The 25,123-nt window shown below is 39.4% G+C and overlaps 1 protein-coding gene across 2 annotated transcripts in view; it reads right to left on the bottom strand.

Moving 5' to 3' along the window:
* The window catches only part of arhgef10la (Rho guanine nucleotide exchange factor (GEF) 10-like a), a 137,372-nt gene that overhangs the window by 107,375 nt on the left and 4,874 nt on the right, over positions 1–25,123 (bottom strand). The window contains exons 2-7 of one of the 2 annotated variants that reach the window (XM_084101078.1): positions 21,249–21,512; positions 20,344–20,365; positions 8,575–8,732; positions 5,532–5,621; positions 4,768–4,895; positions 2,773–2,856 (exon numbers count right to left, since the gene is read on the bottom strand). In XM_084101078.1, the coding sequence (XP_083957204.1) occupies positions 2,773–2,856; positions 4,768–4,895; positions 5,532–5,621; positions 8,575–8,732; positions 20,344–20,365; positions 21,249–21,507 (741 nt within the window). In that variant the 5' untranslated portion in view covers positions 21,508–21,512. The remainder of the gene's footprint in view (positions 1–2,772; positions 2,857–4,767; positions 4,896–5,531; positions 5,622–8,574; positions 8,733–20,343; positions 20,366–21,248; positions 21,513–25,123) is intronic. The other variant, XM_084101079.1, reaches the window with a different exon arrangement.

Here is a 25,123-nt window from a genome sequence, read left to right as displayed (position 1 = left end):
TAGAAAAAGGTTGACCATCTCAAGCCCTCGAGCGTAAACAGCCATGCTTGGGTTTGCCTGCCATTTGTGAGGCACCAGTTCAGTGCAGCATGGAGGCAGTTGGGTGTGTGCTTAAGAGTCTGCTTCAATGGCCACAAGCCACACGATCCTAAGTGTGTGAGAGAACATCAAGCTACAGAGATATTTTTAAATTTGAAAAAAGGAGGCAGACAGCCCATCTTCAAAAGCAGGTCATTAATGGAGAGCATGTGGAAATGTCTTGCTTAAACCACATGAGAGATGTTTACACACAAGTGTGCCCATCCCACCCTCATACAAATTAAATTAGCGATTAGAAGCTGAATCAAAAAATGTTATTATAGTGGAAGCGATTTAGTGGTTTGTTTACAACAGAATAAAAGAAAGTGAGAATGATACAGAGAGGGACTTTCAACGCAAAAGGAAAGGCAGAGGGTTCCAAATTGACTTGGATAAATGCCTTGGAAAGTGGACTTGTGATAGATATGTGACTGTTAAAGTGGTAAGTAGAAACACACTACTGTTCAGAAGTTTGGGGTTAGTAGATTTTTCACACATGCACACCAAGGCTGCATTTCTTTGATCAAAAATAAAGTAAAAGCAGTAGAATTGTGGAATATTATTGCAATTTAAAATATAATATATAATTTTCTATTTAATAGGGCTGTGAAACGATTAATCGCATCCAAAATAAAAGTTTGTGTTCACATAATATATGTGTGTGTACTGTGCATCATTATTTTGTATATATAAATACACACACATGCATGTAAATATTTAAGAAAAATTGTTTATTTATATATAAAACATTTATATTTATTTATAAAACAAATTATATATAATATATATACAGTATATTTAAGCAAATATTTCTTAAATATATACATGCATGTGTGTGTATTTATATATACAAAATAATTATGCACAGTACACACACATATATTATGTGAACACAAACTTTTATTTTGGATGCGATTAATCGTTTCACAGCCCTACTATTTAAATATATTTTAAAATATAATTTGAATAATTGAGTGTGATGGCAAAGCTGAATTTTGAGCATCATTACTCCAGTTTTGTGTCACTTAATCCTTCAGAAATCATTCTAATATTTTGATTTGGTGCTCAAAAACATCTCTCTTACTATAAATGTTAAAAACAGTTGTGCTGCTAAACATTTTAGTGGAAACCGCGCTACATTTTTTTCCCCAGATTCTTTGATGAACAGAAACTTGAAAAGAACAGCATTTTTTTATATTATAATTGATTTTTTTACTTTTGTGTCTTTAGTGCCACATTTGATTGGTTTAAAGGCCCCGATATACTCACTTCCAAAGTTATTTTTTGTTCGTCGCTTAGGGGTAAAAAGAAATTTGAAATACGTGAGCAGTGGTATACTGTTAGAGAAAATCCTGACGCCACCCACAATGCTGAGAGCGGCGTTTAGATGAATATGTTCTGCGCACTTTCTTTTCAATAACAAAATAAAGCACACAACAAAAATGACAGCAATGAGAAAACAGTAGTTAAGACTAGAGCTCTTGCACAAGCTCTCTTTCAATTAGAATTACAACATTTTCTACTATAAAGCAGCTCTCCAGTGCGTTCATGTTTTTACTCGTGGACATCGAGGGACTGAACAGAAGAAATGAACCGGCGAAGATTTTGAAGCCTCAGTCAGAGCACACCTACCTATTTTGTAATCACCATGGACCAATGATAGTTCAAAGGTGTTTACCAACTAGAGCAAAATTTTCTGAAAGTTCGCATTGGCAGGCTGTTTTGAACCCCCGAAATGACCACAAAACGAACTTCGTTTTGGCCCGATTTTGCTCGAAATGACGTCACACTAGTTCACTCTTCGATTGAAGTATATCGGGGCCTTGATGAGGCCACTGAATAAAAATTTAAAATAGGTAATTGCAACTTTTTATCTCACAATTTATTTTAGCGCAATTGCGAGTTTATATCTCGCAATTCTGACCTTATAACTCGCAATAACGACTTTATATCTCGCAATATAAATAAAGCTAAATAGTCACAATTACATTTTTTATTGTATTATTCTGTGGCGGAAACATGCTTCCAAAATGCATCTTTGCTAAAAAAGGTAACAATTTCTTTATAAAAAAAAGAATCTTACCCCAAACGTTTGCATGGTATTGTATATATACTGTAAATCAATCTATTATTTGTAATTTTATATTTCAATAGTAAAATATATTATATTAAATTATATTACAATTTGTTTTTTAAATGTAATTTTTTTAAAATATAAATACACAATGTAGACAACACCTATCTGAACGACTTGAATTCATATGAAAAAACTCTTATCAAGTGGAGTGAACATCTACAGGTATTTCCAGCTGTGTTTGTAGAGATCAGTGAACACTCCATACAGACCCTGTGATTTAAAACACAGATAAAAAAGAGAGACAGAAAAGCAAGACAGGGACAGACAACTCAAATGAAGAATGAAGACTTACCCTGCTGAAAAAGAGACTAGCATATTGCTGTGCTTTGGATGCTGGTCCTAAGCAATGGAGGCTGCTGCCACCAGGCTTTTTTAATACATTTGTCTAGTGAACAGTATGGCTGTGTTGGTCAATTCATACTAGTCTTTTCAGCAGGGAAAAGTGAGAAAGAGAATATGTAATCTTGAACGCAGGTGATTGTGATCGCCTCTACTGACAGCTCTGAGCTAGTAGACCCCCCTGAAGCCCATTCTTCCCCACACGTGCTTGAGTGTACCTGATGTCTTCCCCCCAGTCTCATGGCTAGCTCCTGTTTGGTCCTGGTGTAACGTTCTCTCAGTCGTCGCACATCGGGGGAGAGCTACGGATATCGTCACGGCAACAACACAGGCCATGGGTGACAGCGCATTAACATGGTAACATGGGGAAGAGGAAGGAACGAAGGGGTAAGCATAAAGGTGAGGGAAACTAAGGGATGAGGGCAAAGCAAAATCAGGATCAACAAAAGCATATGCAAGATGACTAGCACAAGGGACGTGGCTTAAATTTTAAGTCAAAGCAGCATGGGATAGACAGAGGAAGATACAATTATGACAGCATGTACACCCTCGCTAATGCGAATCTCAGACAAGCACCTCCTTATTTCCAAAACACAGGCTGTGTCCAGCAGAAAGGTAGGAGGTCATCTCGTCCTAATCCACTGTTTGTGAAACATCCTGTCAAATAAGATGCCTTCGTCCGATCTGTTTTCCAAGGATGCATCTATAATGCATCCACTGCTTCTGATATTCCTGAACCCTTTGAGTGCAGTTTCGCGATTAGTGGAAAGAATCAATATTGTGTCTGATGGAAAATTTTCGAAAAGCATTCGAAAAATTTCAGAAGAATATAATTTTTTTTTTTAAATAAGTTATACCATTCAAAAGTTTGGGGTTGGTAAGATTTTGTAGTGTAATGCTTTGTGTACGTAAGAAATAAGGCAATAAAATGCCTTATAAATGCCAATAAAATTTCTTATGCACACCAAAGAAAAAAAAAGAAATATTATTACAATTTAAAATAACTATATTTCTATGTTAATATATTTTAAAATGTAATTTATTCATGTGATGGTAAAGATGAATATGCAGCAGCCATTACATTAGACTTCAGTGTCACATGATCCTTCAGAAATCATTCTAATATGCCGATTTGCTGCTCAGGAAACATACCTTTTATTATTATCAATGTTGAAAACAGTTCTGCTGCATTATATTTTTGTGGAGAATACAGGAATATATATATATAGAATTCAATATAACAGCATGTGTTTGAAATACAAATCCTTTATAACAATGTAAAAGTATACTGTTACTTTTGATCAATTAAATGCATCCTTGCTAAATAAAAACTTTTTATTTAAAAAGAAAACCTTTTGAACGATATTGTATATTCATAAATATTATTCACAACTATTAACACAGTATATTCACAACTATTTCTACAGAGAAATAGGCATTGCATTTATTCAACATTTCGTCTGTTATTATTTTTTCTGAAATAATCGCAAAGACTCATTCCCAATTATTCCATGCTGTTGTGAAGTCAGTTGTTGCTTTTTTGTCCTTTTGAGTTAGTTTTATTCTTAACAAGCCCACTATAAAAACTTTTGACACCTTTCGAAAGAAAGCCATTCCATTCCAATTATACAAGCACTGAAAAAAGCAGGGGGAATAACTGGTTAAACTGAGCTCAAGTCACTGTGGTATTAGACTCAGCAATCTAATTCTTGCTTATCGCGAGTCGTCTGGCAGCAGGAATCTTATGGAGCCTAATTCGGCAGAGGTAAAGGTGAGTCTGGCCATGGGAAATTGGTTTCTGAGGGATTGCCGCCTGGGCAAAGTGTTTTCCATACCAGTGTGACCTCATGAACGTGTAAGGGCAGATAACACAGTGCACACAGAATTCAAATTTGCAGCAATATAGAGCAGTGTAAAAGTGTGTCAGTCACACCCCTGCTCCAGTAGCGATTAGGCAAGAACTGGCCAACACTGCGCTCTTGTGGTGGCAAAGTAAACCTTCACCATCGAAGTAACAAGAACCTGCATCTCAAATAAATGATCAAAACACATACCAATCAATCAGCCTGCAACCTTGGGGGGTTTAAATCTTTTTAAGGACCTTTGTGGTTTATCATTATGAGGAATGTGGAAATGTGTCTGAAGATAATAAATTAGATGTTTGGAAGGATGTAATTATTGCAGTTGTGGGGAATCTATTAACACACACGCACCTTGCTACGGGTCGGCGCCCTCTCAGAGTCGGACTGCTCATCATAGCTTTCAAACTCACTTGAGCTCCAGCCATTTTTGGACCCTTGCAAGCCCTCCTCTTTCTGAACGTCCTCATAGATCAAGTCAGCTGACACACAAAGCAATGCAGGTTTCAGTACAGTCCTGTTAATACTGTAGGTCTTCTGACAATGACATGCTGATACAAAGAAACATCTACCTAACATAACACATAAAAATCACACATATGCTAGAAGGGTGTTTCTTCAACTATGGGCACTTTTGGCCCATTTGGACTTGTTTTTTAACCTTGTCATATAGCAAATGTCATTTCCACCATATCTCAAATGATACATTATGTTTAACATTGTGTTAAACATTATTTTCTCTTTTTTTCTTTGTCAAATATCTCATTTTATTTTAAGCATGATATATTAACTGGTGAACAAGTACACTAACTTTATTAGGGGCAAAAATTTTGGTTTTGATGTAAATGGCGACATCTGTTGGTCGTAATTTGTGTAAAAACAGATATAAATCAAATGTATTTGAACAGTAGAAAGATAAATTATAAAATTATAGTAAAAAGATTCCAAAACAGTTTTATATCACAAAGAGGAAAAATCTTAAATGTGAATCTGTTATTTTAACCAACCTGCATAAAATTGCTTGCCTTGAAGTTGAAGAAACACCCACATGCGCAACATTAAAACACTAGAACTGAGAGATCTATACGCTGAAAGACAGACACAAACACATGACTGACCTTCTCCTGAGGACAAATCTTCACAGGGTACATCATCATAGATCACCTCCAGACCAGCCGTCTGGTGTTCAGACTCTGCAGAGGCATCACCTGCAAAGAAAAAAAAAGAAAAAACATCAAGCAATAGTCTGTGACGTAGCTATATCAGAGTGAAACGGGACTTGATTTTGATTAGAGATTACTAGGGCACATGAATTAAATAATTATATTAATAATAATAATAATAATGTGCACACTGCACAGATAAAACCTTTATAATAAATATTGCAATACTCCATAAAAAAAGAATAGTCGATTTTGATTTCATGGTGACTTTAAGAAAATGGAAACTTAAAGTCTGTGAGTGCATTTGTTTGTGTGTTTTTTTGTATATGCTTAAGAATTTTTATGGACACTCCCTTGCCAGAAAATACAGAACAGAGCATCAAAAACAAAATTGCTGTTCTTTGCTGTTTTAAAGGATTTTATGATCTAAGAGCTGCTTTCCATACATCGCAGTGTTAAGCAACAAACATATGCTCATATGATTACTTGTTGTGAGTTTTATGCAATTTCTGTGCTACTTCTGTGATCACCTTTACACTGTATTCCCAAACTGTAGTGCTCCAGTCAACATCAATCAAAACAAGTCAACAAAACTGAACTTGGCGGGCCACATTGATTTTTTCTTTTAAAAGATTATTTGCCCAGAAAAATTTATTTTTAAACTTACCCAAAGCACTGTTTTCAATTGATCAGACATGAAGTTAGTGAACTATGAAGAAAACCTGAAATAAAGCCAGGTCAAACAGCAGAAAGCTGTCGCAATGTTTAATGTTGGTACGATTACTATACTACGAAAGGACGTGACCTTATCTGGCACCACATCAGAAAACCCAACACAACTTCCAATTGGACAGTAGATACGGATGGAAACAGCCATTATGTTCACACACCACAAATGTTAGTAATTTTTAGTGGCATTTACCAATTTGGAATGGAGAAAAAAACTGGAAGATGTGCATTTTAAAACTAAGCACACTTCTGACTGTGCAAATACACTTAATATTCAGCAATGTTATTGATCTGACTGAACTGATACAGTCATAAATGATTTTCAGTAGAGATGCACCGATATGAAATTTCTCAGCCGATACCCGATTATTCAAAATGATATCGGCCGCTGCCGATAGTTTGGTTTTTCTTATGGAAAAAAGAATCTCTCCCAAATAATGCTATAAACTATAAAGAGAACCCTCTTATTTGGAACACTATAATATTAGAGGTTAAAATTAACAACAGAGCTATTGTGTTCAACTACTATTTATTTTCAGATAATATTTGCACTCAAATAAAAGCTTAAATGTTTGTATACAACTCAGTTACACACATAGTTTTCATAATCAATTGTCTTCATGGCAAATTTATTCAAACATACTACATATATCATTAACAGTAAATAAGCTACTCTCTAAAGCTAACTAACAAACGGATGACTTTCTGAGGTAGGCTAACGTTAAATGCAACATAAGTGATAATGTTCACAAACTGTTTTATTGACATCTTTCTGTGGTTGAAACACAGATTGAGCGAATACATGAGACATGATATACGGATTTCGGTAGGTTGTACTGTATCTTTTAACTTACCTTCTTATATTTGTTTGTGTGTTTTTTTTGTATATGCTTTTTTGTATATGTTTTTCTAGATATAATTCGTATCTAAGTGGAGGAATAGCCTCGCGCTTCGCTCTGCTGCTTGAACTGAGGCGCTACAGCGATCTGTCACGTCACATTTAAGAGCGTCAAAAACGCCATTTATTGTTTGAATTTCTTGATAAAATGGACAGAATTTGAGAGATGACACTTTGTTTCTTTTTAGAAGTAACAAAGCACAAATATATTTGCGATTATTGGATGAGAGGCGCCCTACAAAAAAAAATGTTAGGGACAAACTGCAGATCTGGCAACCCTGGCTGGAACTACGGGTGATTCATAGGGTCAAATAGAGCCTGCTTTTATGTAGCTGTTTTTCGCTGTTGTCATTAACTTGCCCTAACTAACTCAACTCGAGAGATTTTCTTCACACACAGTGTGAGTTGCAGTCAGTCGTATTTTACCGCACCCTTTTGATTGACAGGATATAATCGACACTGCTGTTTTTAAACAATCAAATGCTTTTATCGATGCAAATATTTGCTTTTGTCGGCCGATTATCGGTGCATCTCTAATTTTCAGGTTTTGTTCAAGGTAATTAAAGCAACAGATTTTCAATAATGGAAGAAAGGTAACAGCATGTTATTTGGGGTAAAAAGCACCCCTGCTGTTGGGGCAAAAGGCACAATATTTAACATGATAAAAATAGCTGGCTGACTTCAGATTCAGATGGTAGCCTATACAGTAGGCTATATTAAGTTTGGTATATCCACTTTAGAAATATTCACCAAATTTATAATTAAACCATAATATAAAAATAAAAAGTTATTAATTATATCATATAATAAAATGTAATATTTATTTGTTACTACTCTAAAGCTATAATAATTTATTATGGGATCTCATTCAATGCTTTCAGAATCTTTACTTTTTAAAATAATTTAATTTTTTAATAAACATTTTAATGACAGTATATTTATTGAACAAAAATGAATAATTTTATTTATCAAAATAAACCGAAAATAGTACAAACTTTGCTAAAGTGATTGTTTTGAACACGTATTAACTTTATTTAATTATTACAAACTACATTATTAAAAACATATTATTTTAGCTGAAGTACTTTGTGCCTTTTGCTCCATGCAGGTGAGCCCTTTACCCCGCATGTGGGGTAAAAAGGCCCATCTTATAAATTTATATGATTTTTAAACAAACAATCCACCTTTATGATTTATTTTGACACAAAATCTGTTGCTCCGTCAATGTTCAATAAAAACATATTTTTCTGCAACCAACCATGGGAGTATTGAAAAGCACATATTTCTTAAGGTGTGCCTTTAGCCCCATTGTACCCTACTTTATATAAACGCTATACTGTAGCTGTAATACATTTGATTTTTGTCTCTTACCTTCGGCATTTTGTGCTGGGCTGTGTCTGCTATTCTCTGTTTCTGTGTTAGTTTTAATAGAGCATGTTTCCCTCTCGGTCTTCTTCACCGCAGTGCAAGTCTGGTCTTCCTCTTCATTTAAGTCCTCTGGTGCAGCAGAGTCTGTGAAAGCTTGATCTCTGGAACATTCCCCAAAAATAGAGCCATATTATTGCTGACCTCAAGATCACTGATACTGAGATCAGCTGAGATCAGCTCAAGCCTAAGACTGGGTGGTGGGTGGTGGGTGGTAGGAGAAGGGAAAGTGTTCAGATGCCATCAGCCTCATATAGTCAGCATTACAAAAGGCACTTTTTTCCCATTATGAATGCTACAGTGTTTTGTGTAGAGTGAAATGTGATAGAGTATTCAAAGTGTAAGTAGAGAGTAGGATAACCAGTGCAATATGAGTTATTTTATATAGAATTTAATTAAATTTAAATAAATGTTTGTTATTTAAAGCTAGTATTGCTTAAGTCAACTTCATTTAACTCATATTTTATCTATGAGCTGTGCTATATGAAAAAGGGCATATATTATTTATAAGGTTTACCATAACAGGAAAGAATATGATGAAAAATCATTCTGTTATTGGAATAATGCTTTCATGCTTCAAAATGTTACAGTGCTTCTGGTCATTGAAATGTATTTCAGCATATAATCTCCACAGTCAACTCCAGGTTTTTTTCTGTGCTTTTAAGAGTAATCATCTATTGCCTCCAATGACACGTCATCACATGTTTATATCAATTCACACGACCTTTTACTTATTTCAAGAGCAGTGATGCACTTCACATGATGCAATAAGGTAAACATGCCAAATGCAAAATATAAATGAGCTCACCTTCTTTAGTCCTATATCTCCCCCTAATGTTAATTATTTGTAATAACAGTCTATGTAGACAACATCCTCCAAGACTTTAAAAAAATGTCTCTCTACCTTAATCTTACAAGTAATTATAATGAAATAATGACAAAATGTCCATACCAAGCAATTACACAATGTATCCATGGAAGTAGGCCTACAATTATTTTAACATTAGTAGCCTACATTACTTTTTCCTTTACGAACTTCCTGAACAGAAAATTGCTTGAGCACAAAACAACCAAGCTTATCTTAATTATAACAGGCAACAGAACCAACGTATAGGCAATGTATGTAACTAATGTAAACTATACATACATTTACATCTCAAAATCTTTTAGCCATTTCCTTCCATCCTCTAGTAAGTAGGTATCTGGGGCCTCATTTATAACCGTTGCGTACGCACAAAACAGGCCCTGAAAGAGGCGTGCGCCACTTCCGACGCATAAGTTGTGATTTATAAAAACAAACTTGACGGGAAAATTTGCGCACCTGCACGCAAACTCTGACCCATGCGTACGAACGTTTTGGAGATGGAGCAGTTTGGCGACACCGATGGTGAGCTGGAGTTAAATGTCTTTTTGGTCACTTTTAGACAGAAAATCTAAAGAAAATTAAACATAATACAGAAAGATAATACAAATATAATTTCACTCACCAAGCCTGTCACTTGAAGCAAATATCCATCCCTTCTTAAATGTCCGCGCCAGCGAGCGCGTTGGGCCGTTTAGTGAAACTGATGCAAATAACAGTTTAAATAAATAAAATAATTATTTAAACTATGTTTTACTTCTGATATAAACATTTAGATTAAATATGCCATTCAAATTAATGGAGTTAAACACTTAAACATGAAATCATTACTGAGAAGTTACAACATTCATCAATAGAAATATTTGTTGTGGATGCAGTGTTTTTTAACACTTTTCCTGTGGCTTGCTGTGTTTTAATGTTTTAACCACAGAGATAATTGCTTATCATGATAATACCAGATTGTCTGAGAAAATAGTTTCGTGCAAATAATGCCCAAGGCCTATCTGTTTCCATTAAAATATAAATCAATTAAAAATACAATTCGGCCAGTGGAAAAGATTGAGAAAAACTTTCTCTGAAATGTATTTTACACTATTTGATTTATATATTCAAAAACTAGGCGTTGTAAGCTCCATATATGGTTATTTCGGGGTGGAGACGCATGTGCGCACAATCTTCCACTAACTGGGATTTATAAAGTGAATTCTGCGCAGGTTCTGGCGTACGAACGGTTTTATAAGTCTGAATATTTTTTTGCGTACGCAATTTTTGGCTTTCAGGCGCACGTACACTTTTAGTAAGGTTCCTACGCACAGTTTTATAAATGAGACCCCTGGACCCTCTAGTTCAGGGATGGGCAACTTCGGTCCTGGAGGGCCACTGTCCTACAGAGTTTAGCTCCAACCCTGAAAAAAAATCACCTGCCTGTAATTTTCTAGTAATCCTGAGGACCTTGATTAGCTTGTTCAGGTGTGTTTGATTAGGGTTGAAGCTAAATTCTGTAGGACAGTGGCCCTCCAGGACCGAAGTTGCCCATCCCTGCTCTAGTTCCTCAATTCCAACGGGGTCGGAAACTTTGCAGTGTCCCTTCGCCTTCGGCACATGAAAGGACTTGCACACCCCCACCCTGTCCCCCTTTTTCAGGATAACCAGTTGTGCACTACGTTTTGCATCAGTGTAGTGATTCATCTGAGATTGCTTATGAACAACTTGCTTGCGAACAGCCGCTGGCCGGAGAGTGACTGGAGGATGTAGGGTAACATTCAGTTTTGTCTTCATCTTCTGCCAATGGAGCAATTCAAAGGGTGAAACTCCCGTGATGGCACGTGGAGTAGAACGTTAAACTTGGAGAAAGACAGTAACAGTACGCTTCCATGGCTTAGACCAGTGGTTCCCAAACCTGTCCTGGAGGACCCCCAACACTGCACATTTTCTTTGTCTCCCAAATCAAACACACCTGATTCAACTCATCAGCTCATTATCACATGGGTTAATGAGCTGATGAGTTGAATCAGGTGTGTTTGATTAGGGAGACAAAGAAAATGTGCAGTGTTGGGGGTCCTCCAGGACAGGTTTGGGAACCACTGGCTTAGACTGTACTATAGCTGACTGTACGCAGTCCTTAATAACCCTGTTAAAAGTGTTCTATGGCACCATTCGCCACTGGATGATACACAGCGTTGCGGACTGGAGTATAGGGCTGGGTATCGTTCAAAATCTTTCGATCCGGTGCCATTTTTGATACCTCAGTTTCGATACCGGTTCCTAACGATACTTTTTTCGATACCAATTTTATGAAATCCATTTTAACAAGATTACATAACACATTACCTCAGAAAACTTTGGTTTTATTTTTTCAGTTTGACTCGTGCTCCTTAGCCAGTGCACAAAGGAACAAAAAATCTTATTTGAATATATTTCAAAATGTAATTTATTCCTGTGATGTCAAAGCTGAATTTTCAAAATCATTACTTCAGTGTCACATGATCCTTCAGAAATATGAAAACAGTTTGCTGCTTAATATTTTGGAAACTATGATACATTTTGTTTCATGATTCTTTGATGAATAAAAATGTCAAAAGAACAGCATTTATTTAAAAACGAAATATTTAGTAACATTACACGTTTTAATGTCACTTTTGCATCCTTACTGAAAAAAGATTCTGACTAACCAACACATTTTTGAACGGCTGTGTACACTCAGTAGGTTATTATTGCAATATAAACACTGTCAGAGTGATCAACAAGGTACCTCTTCATTTACCAGTCGAAGACGCAGCAACTTTCTGCTATAATGTTTACTCCGTGCACTGTCAAGGTCTTCATCATATTTGTCGTGGTACGGTCTTTGCAGCAATTATTTTACCGCAAATACTGCATCGCGCACTGTTGGCATCGAGCCTTTTGATCGACTTTTCCACATCTTTAAGGTATTATGTGTGTGTGCTCGCGTCTCATGAATATGTGCGCGGAGAGTTTGTGTGTGTGTGCTCGCGTCTCATTGAGTATGTGCGCGAGTTTTGTGTGTGTGCTCGTGTCTCATAAAAGTATGCGCGTGGAGAGTTTGTTCGTGCGCGCGCGCGTCTCATATGAGTATGTGCGCGGAGAGTTCCGCGCTTCTCGTGTGTGTAGAGTTACGCAAACATGTGCGTGAGCGACTTTATGTGTGTCGTTCTGCATTTCATATGTATTTGTTTGAGCACTGACGTTGACGAGTACGTTGACGTTGACGACCCTTAGGTATCGAAATCTGGTGCCGAACAACATGTCATTTTTCGATACTCGATAGTATTGAGGCAATTCGATCGGTACCTAAAAAGTATCGAAACTCGGTACCCAGCCCTACTGGAGTAATGTCTCTTTCTGCAGAAAGGTCGTGAATGCAAGTGAATTGTGGCCCATTATGCGTAACCAACTCTACCAGGTAACCATGGCGACTAAAGACGCTGTTGAGAAAGTCAATCACAACCCCCGTGTTCACCAACTATGTAAAAGGCAACTTCCAGCCATTTGGAATGGTAATTAATTAAGGTAGATAGCATACTTACTGTCCTAAGCTGTGTCAAATGGGCCAACAATGTCCATCCCCATTTTACTCCATGGTGCATCTGGGAAAGGTACCAGTTGAACGGGGGCGGTAACAGTCTGAACAGATCTATCCAACGTTTGACACAACTGGCACAAGGATACCTGAGTCTGGATAACTTTATCCATTCAAGGGAACCAGTACGATTCCCTGGTGACTATGGCTATTACTGTTACATTTAATTATTGGTCAAATGGTATTTTCACCTGCTTACAACCAGGGTTAGGTGCTTCTGTACTATTTGCTATTCACCAATCATTTCCCTCTGAATTCAGGGTTAAATTAGGGATAGACTCAGGGGTATAGATAGTGGGTGCTTCTCATTTCTTATTTGTGCATCCTCGTTTCCTTTCCTCAAGTCTCAGCTCCACCCCTTTAGGATGCAAGGGAAGGCTGCTAGTGTAGCTGGGTGAGGTATAGCCCCGGTACGATTGGCTGGTGTCACCAAAGCCTGTGAACCAATCAGTGTTTTATGATTGGTCAGTATTATGTAAGTTTGATGAACCTATTGGAGCCTTAGAGTATAAAAAAGGGTGAAATCTGAAGGCCTCTGGCCATCACCCTCTTTATTTCTCTTTTTATTGTACTTGCGATGCGATTGAGACCTTGTGTGAAATTGTATTTACTTGATTTTCCTTTTCCTTTTCTTTTTTTAAATAAAGTGATTTTGTCTTTAAAATTTCCATCCACGTCTCCACCCTGCCTTTGGCAATGAACCTGTGTGCCCTTGCGTAGGGCTGATATTTCCCGGTGTATTTTGGGTGGCGTAGTCGACTATAGGATTCTTGTTTCCTTTGTTACTCCTCCTACCTGACCGCTTTTGCCTCACTAGGAAAGAAACAAGTCACTCGAGTGTCACTTCAAAGCGTCATCAGCTGTGCTCAAAGGATCTGCCCTTATGTTAAAGTTTGGTTATTTAAGAAATGAATAAATAATAAAGATAAAGCCAGATGCCCTGTTGATATGTGATGTATGATTTATTTAAACTGCAAAGGTAAAGCATAAAATACAATTATTGTGACAAATGAGAAGAGGGGGGAGAATTTATACTTGCATCAGGTTTCTCGACAAAAAAGACTTCCGCATAGGATATACCTGTGCATCCTCGCTCATAGCTCCTCTGGAAGCTTCCTCACTCCTCATTCCTCGCCTCCTCTGTGGTGCAATTAGAGAATTGAGATGTCCTTCGATTGGTTTCCGGGTCACGGGCTAGAGGATGGAGGAGCGAGGAAACGAGGAAGCATCAATTTGAGTCTTGAGAAGCACCCATTGTGTGTACATGTTTGGCTATACTTGTGACTTACGGTCACATTCACATGACCAATAATGACCCTCTTGCATTTTAACAAATCCCTTACCTTTCCTTTATAGAACCACTCTAATGCCTAAATGCAGCTGTGCACACAACTGTGGCATTTTCTGTATCTGGTCCTTTACTGTATTGCACAACCTGTTGGTTTTTAGGATTATTCCTCAGTCCACCATAACACTTATTGCAAACATTGCCATAATTGCATACAAGTTACAACATTTGTCTACAGACTTTTTATTTAACAGCATAGATACTTCAAGCTGTTGACTGCAGTGTTAAGGCCATTAGCATTCGTTGTATGGGACAATGTAAACTAAAAATGTTGAAATGCTGTCCGACTAATTCAACAACAATTGAGCACTTTGATAATATATTGTCATTCATTTCAACACTGAAGTGCATGATGGCACCTCTCAGCAAGGTGTTTTCATAATACAATTTCATAATGCACATTTGACAAAATGAGGATTCAAAATTTTCCATATTTTAATGTGTTTTCTACACATTGCATGCTTTGCATCGCATTGCATCCAGTACTTTCAGACCCTTTTCTCCATGTTCTACTTTTTCCTTCAAATTTCTCAGTATAGGGATTTCTTACACACTCAGAATAACAAATGCACATTCTGATCAGACAGCATATAATCAATACTTTAAAATGGCTGTATACCATGAGTGAGTTTATGAAAGTTGATGGGTGGTTTTTGGGAAGTATGAGCTTAAAGAATATGTGTGCTCTTCTCATCTCTACTCACAATTTCCTTTGTAAAGCAATTTGGATCCACTGGATTTATTTCCGTTAAATTAGGATTTTTTTTTTTTACAGTGTATTCACACAGGAATAAAATACTGAATGCAGTACAAACTGAGTCAGATGCTGAAATAGCAGCAGCACGTCTATGTAAAGAGTGCTGACACACACCCCACCAATGGAAAAGGCTATTGATAGCTCTAATCTGCAGCAGTATTGACTTCATGGAAACATTAATTCAGCAGACAATAACAGAGAATAAGCTTAAGAGGGTCTTCTAATGGCACCAAACAAATATCACTTACCATAATGTGAAAATGGTGACACCTGAAACTAATAACGATCTGGTTCCTGCAACAACTGATTGGTCTAAGACAATAATCTATTAAACCGTGATTGGTGATCGTGATTGGTAAGTCAGACACTATAAAAAGATGAGTTCAGTAAAAATTCTACATAGTTAAAAGTTGGTGAGTTGGGGCTAGTTTTGGCAGTTTTGTCTAGATAGGGGTTATACCACTATGCAAATCTTAAAGTATGTTGTTTTGGTTTAATATATCTGTTTGTTAGTTAAATTTTCTACCAGTTGCTAAAAATAATTTTTGTTTCAGCTTTTCTTTGGCAATACTAAGTCTTGTTCATGGCAGTATTGTGATTGGTAAGTTTAGTTGAATTAGGCAAATTAATTGTCAACACTGTTTTAATGATGCCCTTTTGTCTTTTTATTGTAGTTTATGGCTATAGCTCTATAACAAATGGAAGCTATCCTGGATATTATAGCCCTGAAGCAGATGTTAAGCTACAAAGTTTCTACAGCTGGTATAACCCAAATGTTGCAGGACCAGTCAGGCCCCTGGGTTTCAAGAACCTTTATAGTACTGGAGTTAAGGGAGGATATGACACTGGAAGCCATAGTTCACGGATTGGCTCTTCAGGTGGTCTAGTGACAAGTGGAAAACCTGGTTCTCATTCTGACACTAGAAGTCAGAGTCTGGGATCTCAAGTTGCTTCAGCTGTAAGTGGGAGTTTTGATTATGGCTCTATGGGTAGTACAGTGAGTATGGGCATGATGCCATTAAAGCAAAGCAGTGATTCTGTTCCCAAGCCAGTACAGGTAGTTTCCCAAATTCCACTGCAAACCAGCAACGAGCGTATGGCAAACCCCATCATTCAACAGCTAGTGCAGGCAATCTCCCAGCCCAGTGTCCAACAACCAGAACAAGCCAGCTACCAGCCTGTGGGTCAGCCCAGTGACCCACAATCAGGACAAGCCAGCTACCAGCCTGTGGACGAGCCCAGTGTCCAACAAGCAGCACAAGCCGACTGCCAGCGTGTGGCCCAGCCCATTGTCCAACAACCAACACAGTCTGGTTCCCAGTCTGGGACTCAGACCAGTGGCTTGACCCTCTTCAAGCCCAAAAAAGGTAGATTTCAATTTGGCTCCCTGGTCTTTCCTGGTACCAGGCCACTCCAGAGTAGCTCTGTAGTTCAGTCCAATAACCAACAACTAGCACAAGCAAGCTACCAGCTTCTGAGCCAGCCCAGTGGGTCACAACCAGCAAAAGCCAGCTACCAGCCTGTGAGCCAGCCCAGTAGGCTACAACTAGAACAAGCCAGCTACCAGCCTGTGAGCCAGCCCAGTGGGCCACAACGAGTGAGCCAGCCCAGTGGGCCACAACTGGAACAAGCCAGCTACAAGCCTGTGAGCCATCCCAGTGGGCAACAACCAGCACAAGCCGGTTACCAGTCTGTGGGTCAGCCCAGTGGGCCTCAACTAGTACAAGCCAGCTACCAGTCTGGAACTCAGACCAGTGGCTTGACTCTCTTCAAACCCAAAAAAGGTAGATTTCAATTTGGCTCTCTGGTCTCTTCTGGTACCAGGCCACTACTGAAACCTAGTTTTAGCTCTGTGGTTCAGTCCAATAACCAACAACCAGAACAAGCCAGCTACCCATCTGTGAACCAGCCCAGTGGGCCACAAACAGAACAAGCTAGTTTCCAGCCCAGTGAGCTCCAACCAGTACAAGCCAGCTACCAATTTGTGGCCCAGCCTGTTGACCAACAACCCAGCTACCAGTCTGTGGGCCAGTCCAGTAGGTTGCAACCAGTACAAACCAGCTACCCATCTGTGAGCCAGCCCAGTGGGCCACAACTAGAACAAGCCAGCTACAAGCCTGTGGGTCATCCCAGTGGGCAACAACTAGAACAAGCCAGCTACCAGCCAGTGAGCCAGCCCAGTGGGCCACAACTAGAACAAGCCAGCTACCAGCCAGTGAGCCAGCCCAGTGGGCCAGAACAAGTGAGCCAGCCCAGTGGGCCACAACTAGAACAAGCCAGCTACCAGCCAGTGAGCCAGCCCAGTGGGCCACAACTAGAACAAGCCAGCTACAAGCCTGTGAGCCATCCCAGTGGGCAACAACCAGCACAAGCCGGTTACCAGTCTGTGGGTCAGCCCAGTGGGCCTCAACTAGTACAAGCCAGCTATCAGGCTGGAACTCAGACCAGTGGCTTGACTCTCTTCAAACCCAAAAAAGGTAGATTTCAATTTGGCTCTCTGGTCTCTTCTGGTACCAGGCCACTCCAGAAACCTAGTTTTAGCTCTGTAGTTCAGCCCAGTAACCAAGCCAGCTACCAGTCTGTGGACCAGTCCAGTGAGTTGCAACCAGTACAAACCAGCTACCCATCTGTGAGCCAGCCCAGTGGACCACAAACAGAACAAGCTAGTTTCCAGCCCAGCAAGCTCCAACCAGTACAAGCCAGCTACCAATTTGTGGCCCAGCCTGTTGACCAACAACCAGCACAACCCAGCTACCAGTCTGTGGGCCAGTCCAGTAGGTTGCAACTAGTACAAACCAGCTACCCATCTGTGAGCCAGCCCAGTGGGCCACAACTAGAACAAGCCAGCTACAAGCCTGTGGGTCATCCCAGTGGGCAACAACTAGAACAAGCCAGCTACCAGCCAGTGAGCCAGCCCAGTGGGCCAGAACAAGTGAGCCAACCCAGTGGGCCACAACTAGAACAAGCCAGCTACCAGCCAGTGAGCCAGCCCAGTGGGCCAGAACGAGTTAGCCAGCCCAGCGGGCCACAACTAGAACAAGCCAGCTACCAGCCAGTGAGCCAGCCCAGTGGGCCACAACCGGAACAAGCTAGTTTCCAGCCCAGTGAGCTCAAACCAGTACAAGCCAGCTACCAATTTGTGGCCCAGCCTATTGACCAACAACCAGCACAAGCCAGCTACCCATCTGTGAGCCAGCCCAGTGGGCTCCAACCAGTACAAGCCAGCTACCAGTCTGGGACTCAGCCCAGTGGCATGACCCTCTTCAAGCCCAAAAAAGGTATATTTCAACTTGGCTCCCTAGTCTTTTCTGGTAATAGGCCACTCCAGAATCCTAGTTTTAGCTCCGTAGTTCAGTCCAGTAACCAACAACCAGCACAAGCCAGCTACCAGCCTGTCAGTGAGGCCAGTGTGCCAGAACAAGCCAGCTACCAGCCTGTCAGTGAGGCCAGTGTGACAGAACAAGCCAGCTACCAGCCTGTCAGTGAGGCCAGTGTGCCAGAACAAGCCAGCTACCAGCCTGTCAGTGAGGCCAGTGTGCCAGAACAAGCCAGCTACCAGCCTGTCAGTGAGGCCAGTGTGCCAGAACAAGCCAGCTACCAGTCTGTGGCCCAGTTCAGTGTCCAACAATCAGGACATGCCAGCTACCAGCCTGTGGGCCAGCCCAGTGGGCTGCAACCAGAACAAGTCAGCTACCAATCTGTGGGTCAGCCAAGTGGGCCACAACCAGAACAGGTCCGCTACCAGTCTGTGGGACAGTTTAGTGGGTCACAACCAGAACAAGCCAGTTCCCAATCTGTGGGTCAGCCAAGTGGGCAACAACAGAAACAAGCCTGCAACCAGTCTGTGACCCAGCCCAGTGGTCCACAACCAGAACAAGTCAGCTTCCAGTCTGTGGCCCAGCCTGCTGACCTACAACTAGCACAAGCTGGCTACCAGTCTGTGGGTCAGTCCAGTGGGCTGCCACCAGAACAAGCCAGCTACCATTCAGTAGTCCAGGATAGTGGACAAACTGTTTTCAAGCCAGTGACATCTCAATGGGGACAACTTTTTCAGATTGGGTCCAAGCTTTATTCATGCCAGCAGTTTGCATCACAGCCCAATTACCAGCTTGCATCCCAACCAGGACAGACTAGATATCATCCTCTATCCAGACCTAATTCTCCATACTTAACTCAACGTACCGAGTCTATTGTACAGCCCAGTTACCTGGCCTCAATGAAGCCTGGGCAGCCTACCTACGAGTCTGTGGTGCAACCCATCAACCAATTCCCTCCCAGACCACTGCAGTCCACACTCCAGTCTCTTTTCAGACCAGCTCAGTTGCCTGAACAGTCTAGCTACCAGGTCCTAGTGCCTCCAAGCTTCTTGCCTCTTACTATGCCTGGACCATCCAATTATGGTTCTGTATCTCAGCCCAGTGGTCCGCCTTCTTGGCAACGGCACCAGCCTGGCTTCCAGCCTCTGGCCAAGCCAGGGCAAAGGGTTTATCACCCCCTAGTGAAACCTGTACAATCCAGCTACAGACCCTCAAGCAAGCTGGAAAATCTCAGCTACCAGCCTCAAATCCTGCCTAGCCACCAGTCTCTAGGTCAGTCCAGCTACAATTACCTTGCCATGCCAGTGCAGTCTAGGTACCAGGCACAGTCAAGTTCTGAGACCATTTCTCAGTCTGGAGACCAGACAACTTCCATAGCAGGGCAGTCAGATTCCCAGCCTGAAATGCTGAGCAACCAGTCTTTAGCTCAGTCTGGCTACTCTTCCACAGCCATACCAATGCAGTCTAGATACAAGCCCCAGGTACAGTCAAGTTATGAGACCATCTCAGAGCCTGGATTCCAGACCTCTTAAATGCCTGGGCAATCGAGTTAATCTGTATCCAGGTCAAGTTCCGCACCCCAGCAGTCTTTGTTTCAAGCTTTGAGTCTGCAGTCAGTACAACCTGGACTTCAGTTTCCAGCACCGTGGAATTACCAGTCTGTCAAAGAGCTCATAGACCTGTTCAACGTAGGCCACATTCATCTCAGAGCAGGTTCAGGCTGTTGTTACAGTTTCTTTACTTGTGTTTGCTGTTTCCTATTTTTGGCTGATGTTTTAATAAAATCTAAGCAAATGTTTGTTTGAAGTGAGATCTAATTTTGTAACTTACCTTTTGTTGGTGGTTGACAAATCTGAAAAGAAATTAAGAGGTGGGGAAAATGTAAGGATTTTGGCCAAGTCAACTAGTTTAATTTAATTGGTATAACCTTTACACTGAACAGGTTTATGTACTAAAATGGTAAGCCATCTATGACAAAACCTTGTATTTTCTCAAAACAGTTCATTACAAGGATTGTTCACCCAAAAATGATGATTACCCCATGATTTACTCACTCTCAAGCTATCATAGGAGTGAGCTTCTTGCAGATGAATACAATTGGAGTTGTATATAAAAATATATATATTCTTGGTCTTCCAAGCTTTATAATGGCAGTGAATGGTAAATGAGATTTTGATGCCCAAAAAAGAGCATCCATAATGTATTGATGAATGTGGAAGTGCAGAGGATGGAACAAAACACCAGTCATTTTTAAAGTGAAATGTCAGAGGAGCTTGAGTTTGTTGCCCAGCCCTATTTGAATCATAGGAGGCCTACATCTTATGTCATGCATCATGTCAAGTGTTGCTCTTTTGGCATAAGTCGACTTGCATAGGCTGTCTGTTTGAAGCTAGTTATTTGTAGTTGATACATTTTTAAATATGGATATTTTTCTCACAAACACATCACTTTGCATCAGAAGGCCTTAACTCCCTGGAGCCATATGGAGTACTTTTATCATGGATGGATGCACTTTTTTGGGCTTCAAAATCTCATTTACCATTCACTGCCATTAAAAAGCATGGAAGAGCCAAGACTGAAAGAAGAAAGTCATATACACCTAGGATGGCTTGGGGGTGAGTAAATCATGGGGTAATTTTCATTTTTTGGTGAACTATCCCTTTAATTCCCAGTAACAAATTAGTTCTGTGGTGAATACTTAAGATGTGTGAGAATGACTGAAAAAACAAACTTACTAGTGCTATGAGAACTGGTACACTCCTGACCAGCAGGGGAAACTGTAGTGATGGCTTGAGATGGATCTGCATGTTTTTCCTGAGTGTCATTCAATTTGCTTGAATGTGTCTTAAGCTCACTGCATTTGCCTGATGTCTCATCTCCAGAGGCAGTCTTGCCCTTTTGTTTGCCAATATCATCTTCAAAATCAAATTTCTCTCTCTGCTCTTCATTCTCCACATCCTCCTCCAGCTGCTGGTGAGATGAACCTTTGGACATAGGCTCTGTAAAAAAATGGTCAAATGTTATTCTGTACATCATGCTATATAAATTCAGAAGGCAGCATCTCATTACTGACAAAATTGGAAATTGTGCTGTGAATGTGGTACAAAGTCCAGTCATTTATTAATTTACCAAATGTTTTTTACTTGTTTTACTTATGAAAGAGGAATTACACAAATAAAAACCAGACCTGTTGGATGGGCTGTGCAAAGCGTGGCTTCACAAGGCCTCATAAATTGACAGAGGTGGTGAGTTACCACTCAACATAAAATGAGCACCTCAATGATTTCCGCATTCATTTTAAATGCATATAAAAAAAAAAAAACTAATAATCAGAAGCACTCAGTTATTGTTTTTGTTGGTGTAGCTGTTCTGCATTGATTAGTTATGTATCTGTCACATTTTCCTCAAGCAGTGATTGCTTCTGGAAACATATAAAAAATGGAAAAATTTTAACTGAACAAATTTCACAGACTGTATTGAGATCAGCTCAAGCCTAAGATTGGGTGGTGGGTGGTAGGAGAGAAGGGAGAGTTCAGATGCCATCAGCCCCACATAGTCAGTACCACAAAAAGCACTTGTTTCATTATAAGTGCTACAGTGTTTTGTTTAGGGAGCTTAAACTTGTGAAAATGGAAATTAAATGGAAATGTGGTAGAGTAGATAACTATGTAATTTGAGTTATTTTAACTTTTGATTTAATTTGATTAAAGGGGTGGTTGATTATGGTTTCAGTTTTCTAACTTTAGTTAGTGTGTAATGTATTTGCTTTTAAAGAAATCGCTTTTTAAGGACTACAACAAACGACTGGTAGGGACTACACATTCATCCCGGGTTAGTGACATCACCAACCCTAAAATTTACATAAACCCCGCCCCCGGAACACGATTTATAGATTATCATGACAGAATATGCTAATCAATGACTAGAAGATTTACACATAAGCTACATAAATTCATTAACTAACCATTCAGAAACGTCCTGTTGCATTCTACATGTTGTCACTTCTTCTTGAGTCTCTCCATCATTGTCTGAATCCGGGTTGAACATTAACGGCTAAAAGTTTTTGAAATTTTCAGTGCATGTCTGTGTGAGTGCAAGCTGTTGTAGCTCCACCCTCTGTGCTGGGAGCAGCAGCTTGTTTGCATTTAAAGGAACAGACACAAAATGTTCCGTTTTTGCTCACCCTCAAAAAGTGACAATTTTAACATGCCATATAAAAATATCTGTGGGGTATTTTGAGCTAAAACTTCACATACACACTCTGGGGACATCAAAGACTTATTTTACATCTTGTGAAAAGGGCATTATACCACCCCTTTAAATTGAAATAAATGTTTATGTTATTTAAAGCTAGTATTGCAAGCCAGTCAACTCATTAGTGTTGCTTATGTCAACTTCATTTAACTACAAAAATGTTTAATGTATTTCAGCATTCAATCTCCACAGTCTACTCCAGGTTTTAATAGTGCTTTATGTTTTAATAAAGCATTTATGGACCGCTTTGAACTTATGGATGGATATATTCTAAAATATATATACATGGCAAAATAAATTAGGCTCTTTTCAGTCCCGTATTGATTTTTGGTTAGTTTCCAAACAACTTATTGAGAAGGTCATTTGTTGGAAGGTCATCATTTTAGTGACCCCTCTCACTGATCATAGAGCTATATAGATTTTCATGTAGATAAAGCTACAAATCAGAACAATTTTAGCCTTTATTGGGAACCGTTTAAATCTGAGGTGGGAAAATATCTAAGAAGATATGGTAGTGATTTAGCTAGAAAGAAGAGATCTAAAGAAAATGATGTAATTTCTAAAATAACATTTCTTTCCCAAAAAAACCCATAGAAACGTTGTCTGACCATGAAAATGTGGAACTATCTAATTTGCAGAGTAAGCTAGACGTGATATATAGAACCAAGTCTGAAGGAGCTTTTATTAGATCTAGGCAGCGTTGGTTAGAGCACGGAGAACAAAATTCATCTTATTTTTTTAAACTTGAGAGATGTAATTCTAATTCTAATACCATTCATAGATTACAGATTAATGGACATATATCTGAGAATCCAAGAGAAATTGCACAATTTTGTGATGATATTGATAAGACGTTGTATAGTTCCTCTTTTGATCATGATCAGCTACATGCTTTTTCAATTCACTACTTAGTTGTTGTAAAATTAGTGGGGTAGATAGAAACATGTGTGACCAACCTCTTTGTTTAGAGTAGGTCACTGAAACCATTAATCATCTTAAACTTAACAAATCGGTGGATGGTTTGTCTTCTGAGTTCTACAGATTATTCGCAAAACAATTAGCTCCTTTACATTTGCAAGTTTTCAGAGAAAGTATTTTAAAAGGCTCTATTCCACCTACACTTATACCAGGCCTTATTACATTACTCTCAAAGCCCAATTAAGATGTTCTTTTTCTTGACAATTGGCACCCGATATGTCTTCTTATGCATTAATATTGCAGACAGGCAAATTATACTGAGTCAACTTGCGGATGATACTACATTGTTTTTAAGTAACTCTGCTCAGTTTGTTTTAGTTATTAATGTACTGTATTTACTTTATTTTCTCGAGCATCAGGCTTACACTTAAATATGAATAAATGTGAGTTATTTTCAATCAAAAATTGTCATTTGACAAATATAGATGGCATCCCAGTGAAAGATTAAGTCACTTATCTAGGTATAGTCATTTCGAAGGATATGAAGAGTAGATGTGTTAATAACTGGTTACACAGAGATTGGTCTCTCAAGGGTAGAGCTTTACTTTCTAAAGCAGAGGGTCTGCTCTGGCCACATCTGCAGTCCTCATGACTCCTGCAGCAGGACTATGGCATGTTCATACAGATGATCAGGAACTCTGGGCATCTTTTTCCTGGTGTTTTTCAGAGTCAGTAGAATGGTCTCTTCAATGTCCCAAGTTATTGTAACTGTGACTTTAATTGTCTACCGCCAGCAAACTGTTAGTGTCTTAGTGTCTTTAGGACTGTTCCAAAGATGCATGTGCAGTAATTGTTTATAGTTCATTGAACAAGCATGAAAAACATTGTTTAAACCCTTAAAGTAAAAGGCACCACCAGAATATTTTTTTTTTGCTTTGCATACTATGTCACTAATTTAACCCATTAGGCAGGCTCATTGGAATATTCAGTATTCAATAATTAATTATATGTCTTGTGTATGATGGATATCGTCACTTTGAGTGGCTGAAGAACTAACCACAAATGGTACATTTGCCTATTATTCTAATACTGAATCAGTTACAAAAATGCTAACGTGAGGAAGGGAGCATGAATGACTCCAGACATGTTTTTCAAAAACACTATTCATGTCCATTCTGATGTCCTTCTGTCCCTTACAGTGGACCACAAACACAGTTTCTCCAGCAAACCCACTTCATGTTAGACCACACACAATGGCACCCTTGTGATCAGACAAGAGTGCCATGATGCATTCATCACTGAGGAATCCCTGACTGTTTGTTAGATCACAAGTCAAAAGATCAGTGCTATGTGATGTGTGAAATGGTGGGACCAAGCACTGATGGAGAGAAAGGATTGTCTGTCTCCAATATTTTATCCATTCCTGTATAACATGTAT

This window comes from Abramis brama (genome assembly GCF_963993115.1).
Source record: "Abramis brama genome assembly, chromosome: 23".
In the NCBI taxonomy this organism is placed as follows: Eukaryota; Metazoa; Chordata; class Actinopteri; order Cypriniformes; family Leuciscidae; genus Abramis; species Abramis brama.
Note: the sequence above shows the minus strand (reverse complement) of the source record. Positions and strands in the feature narration are given on the sequence as shown.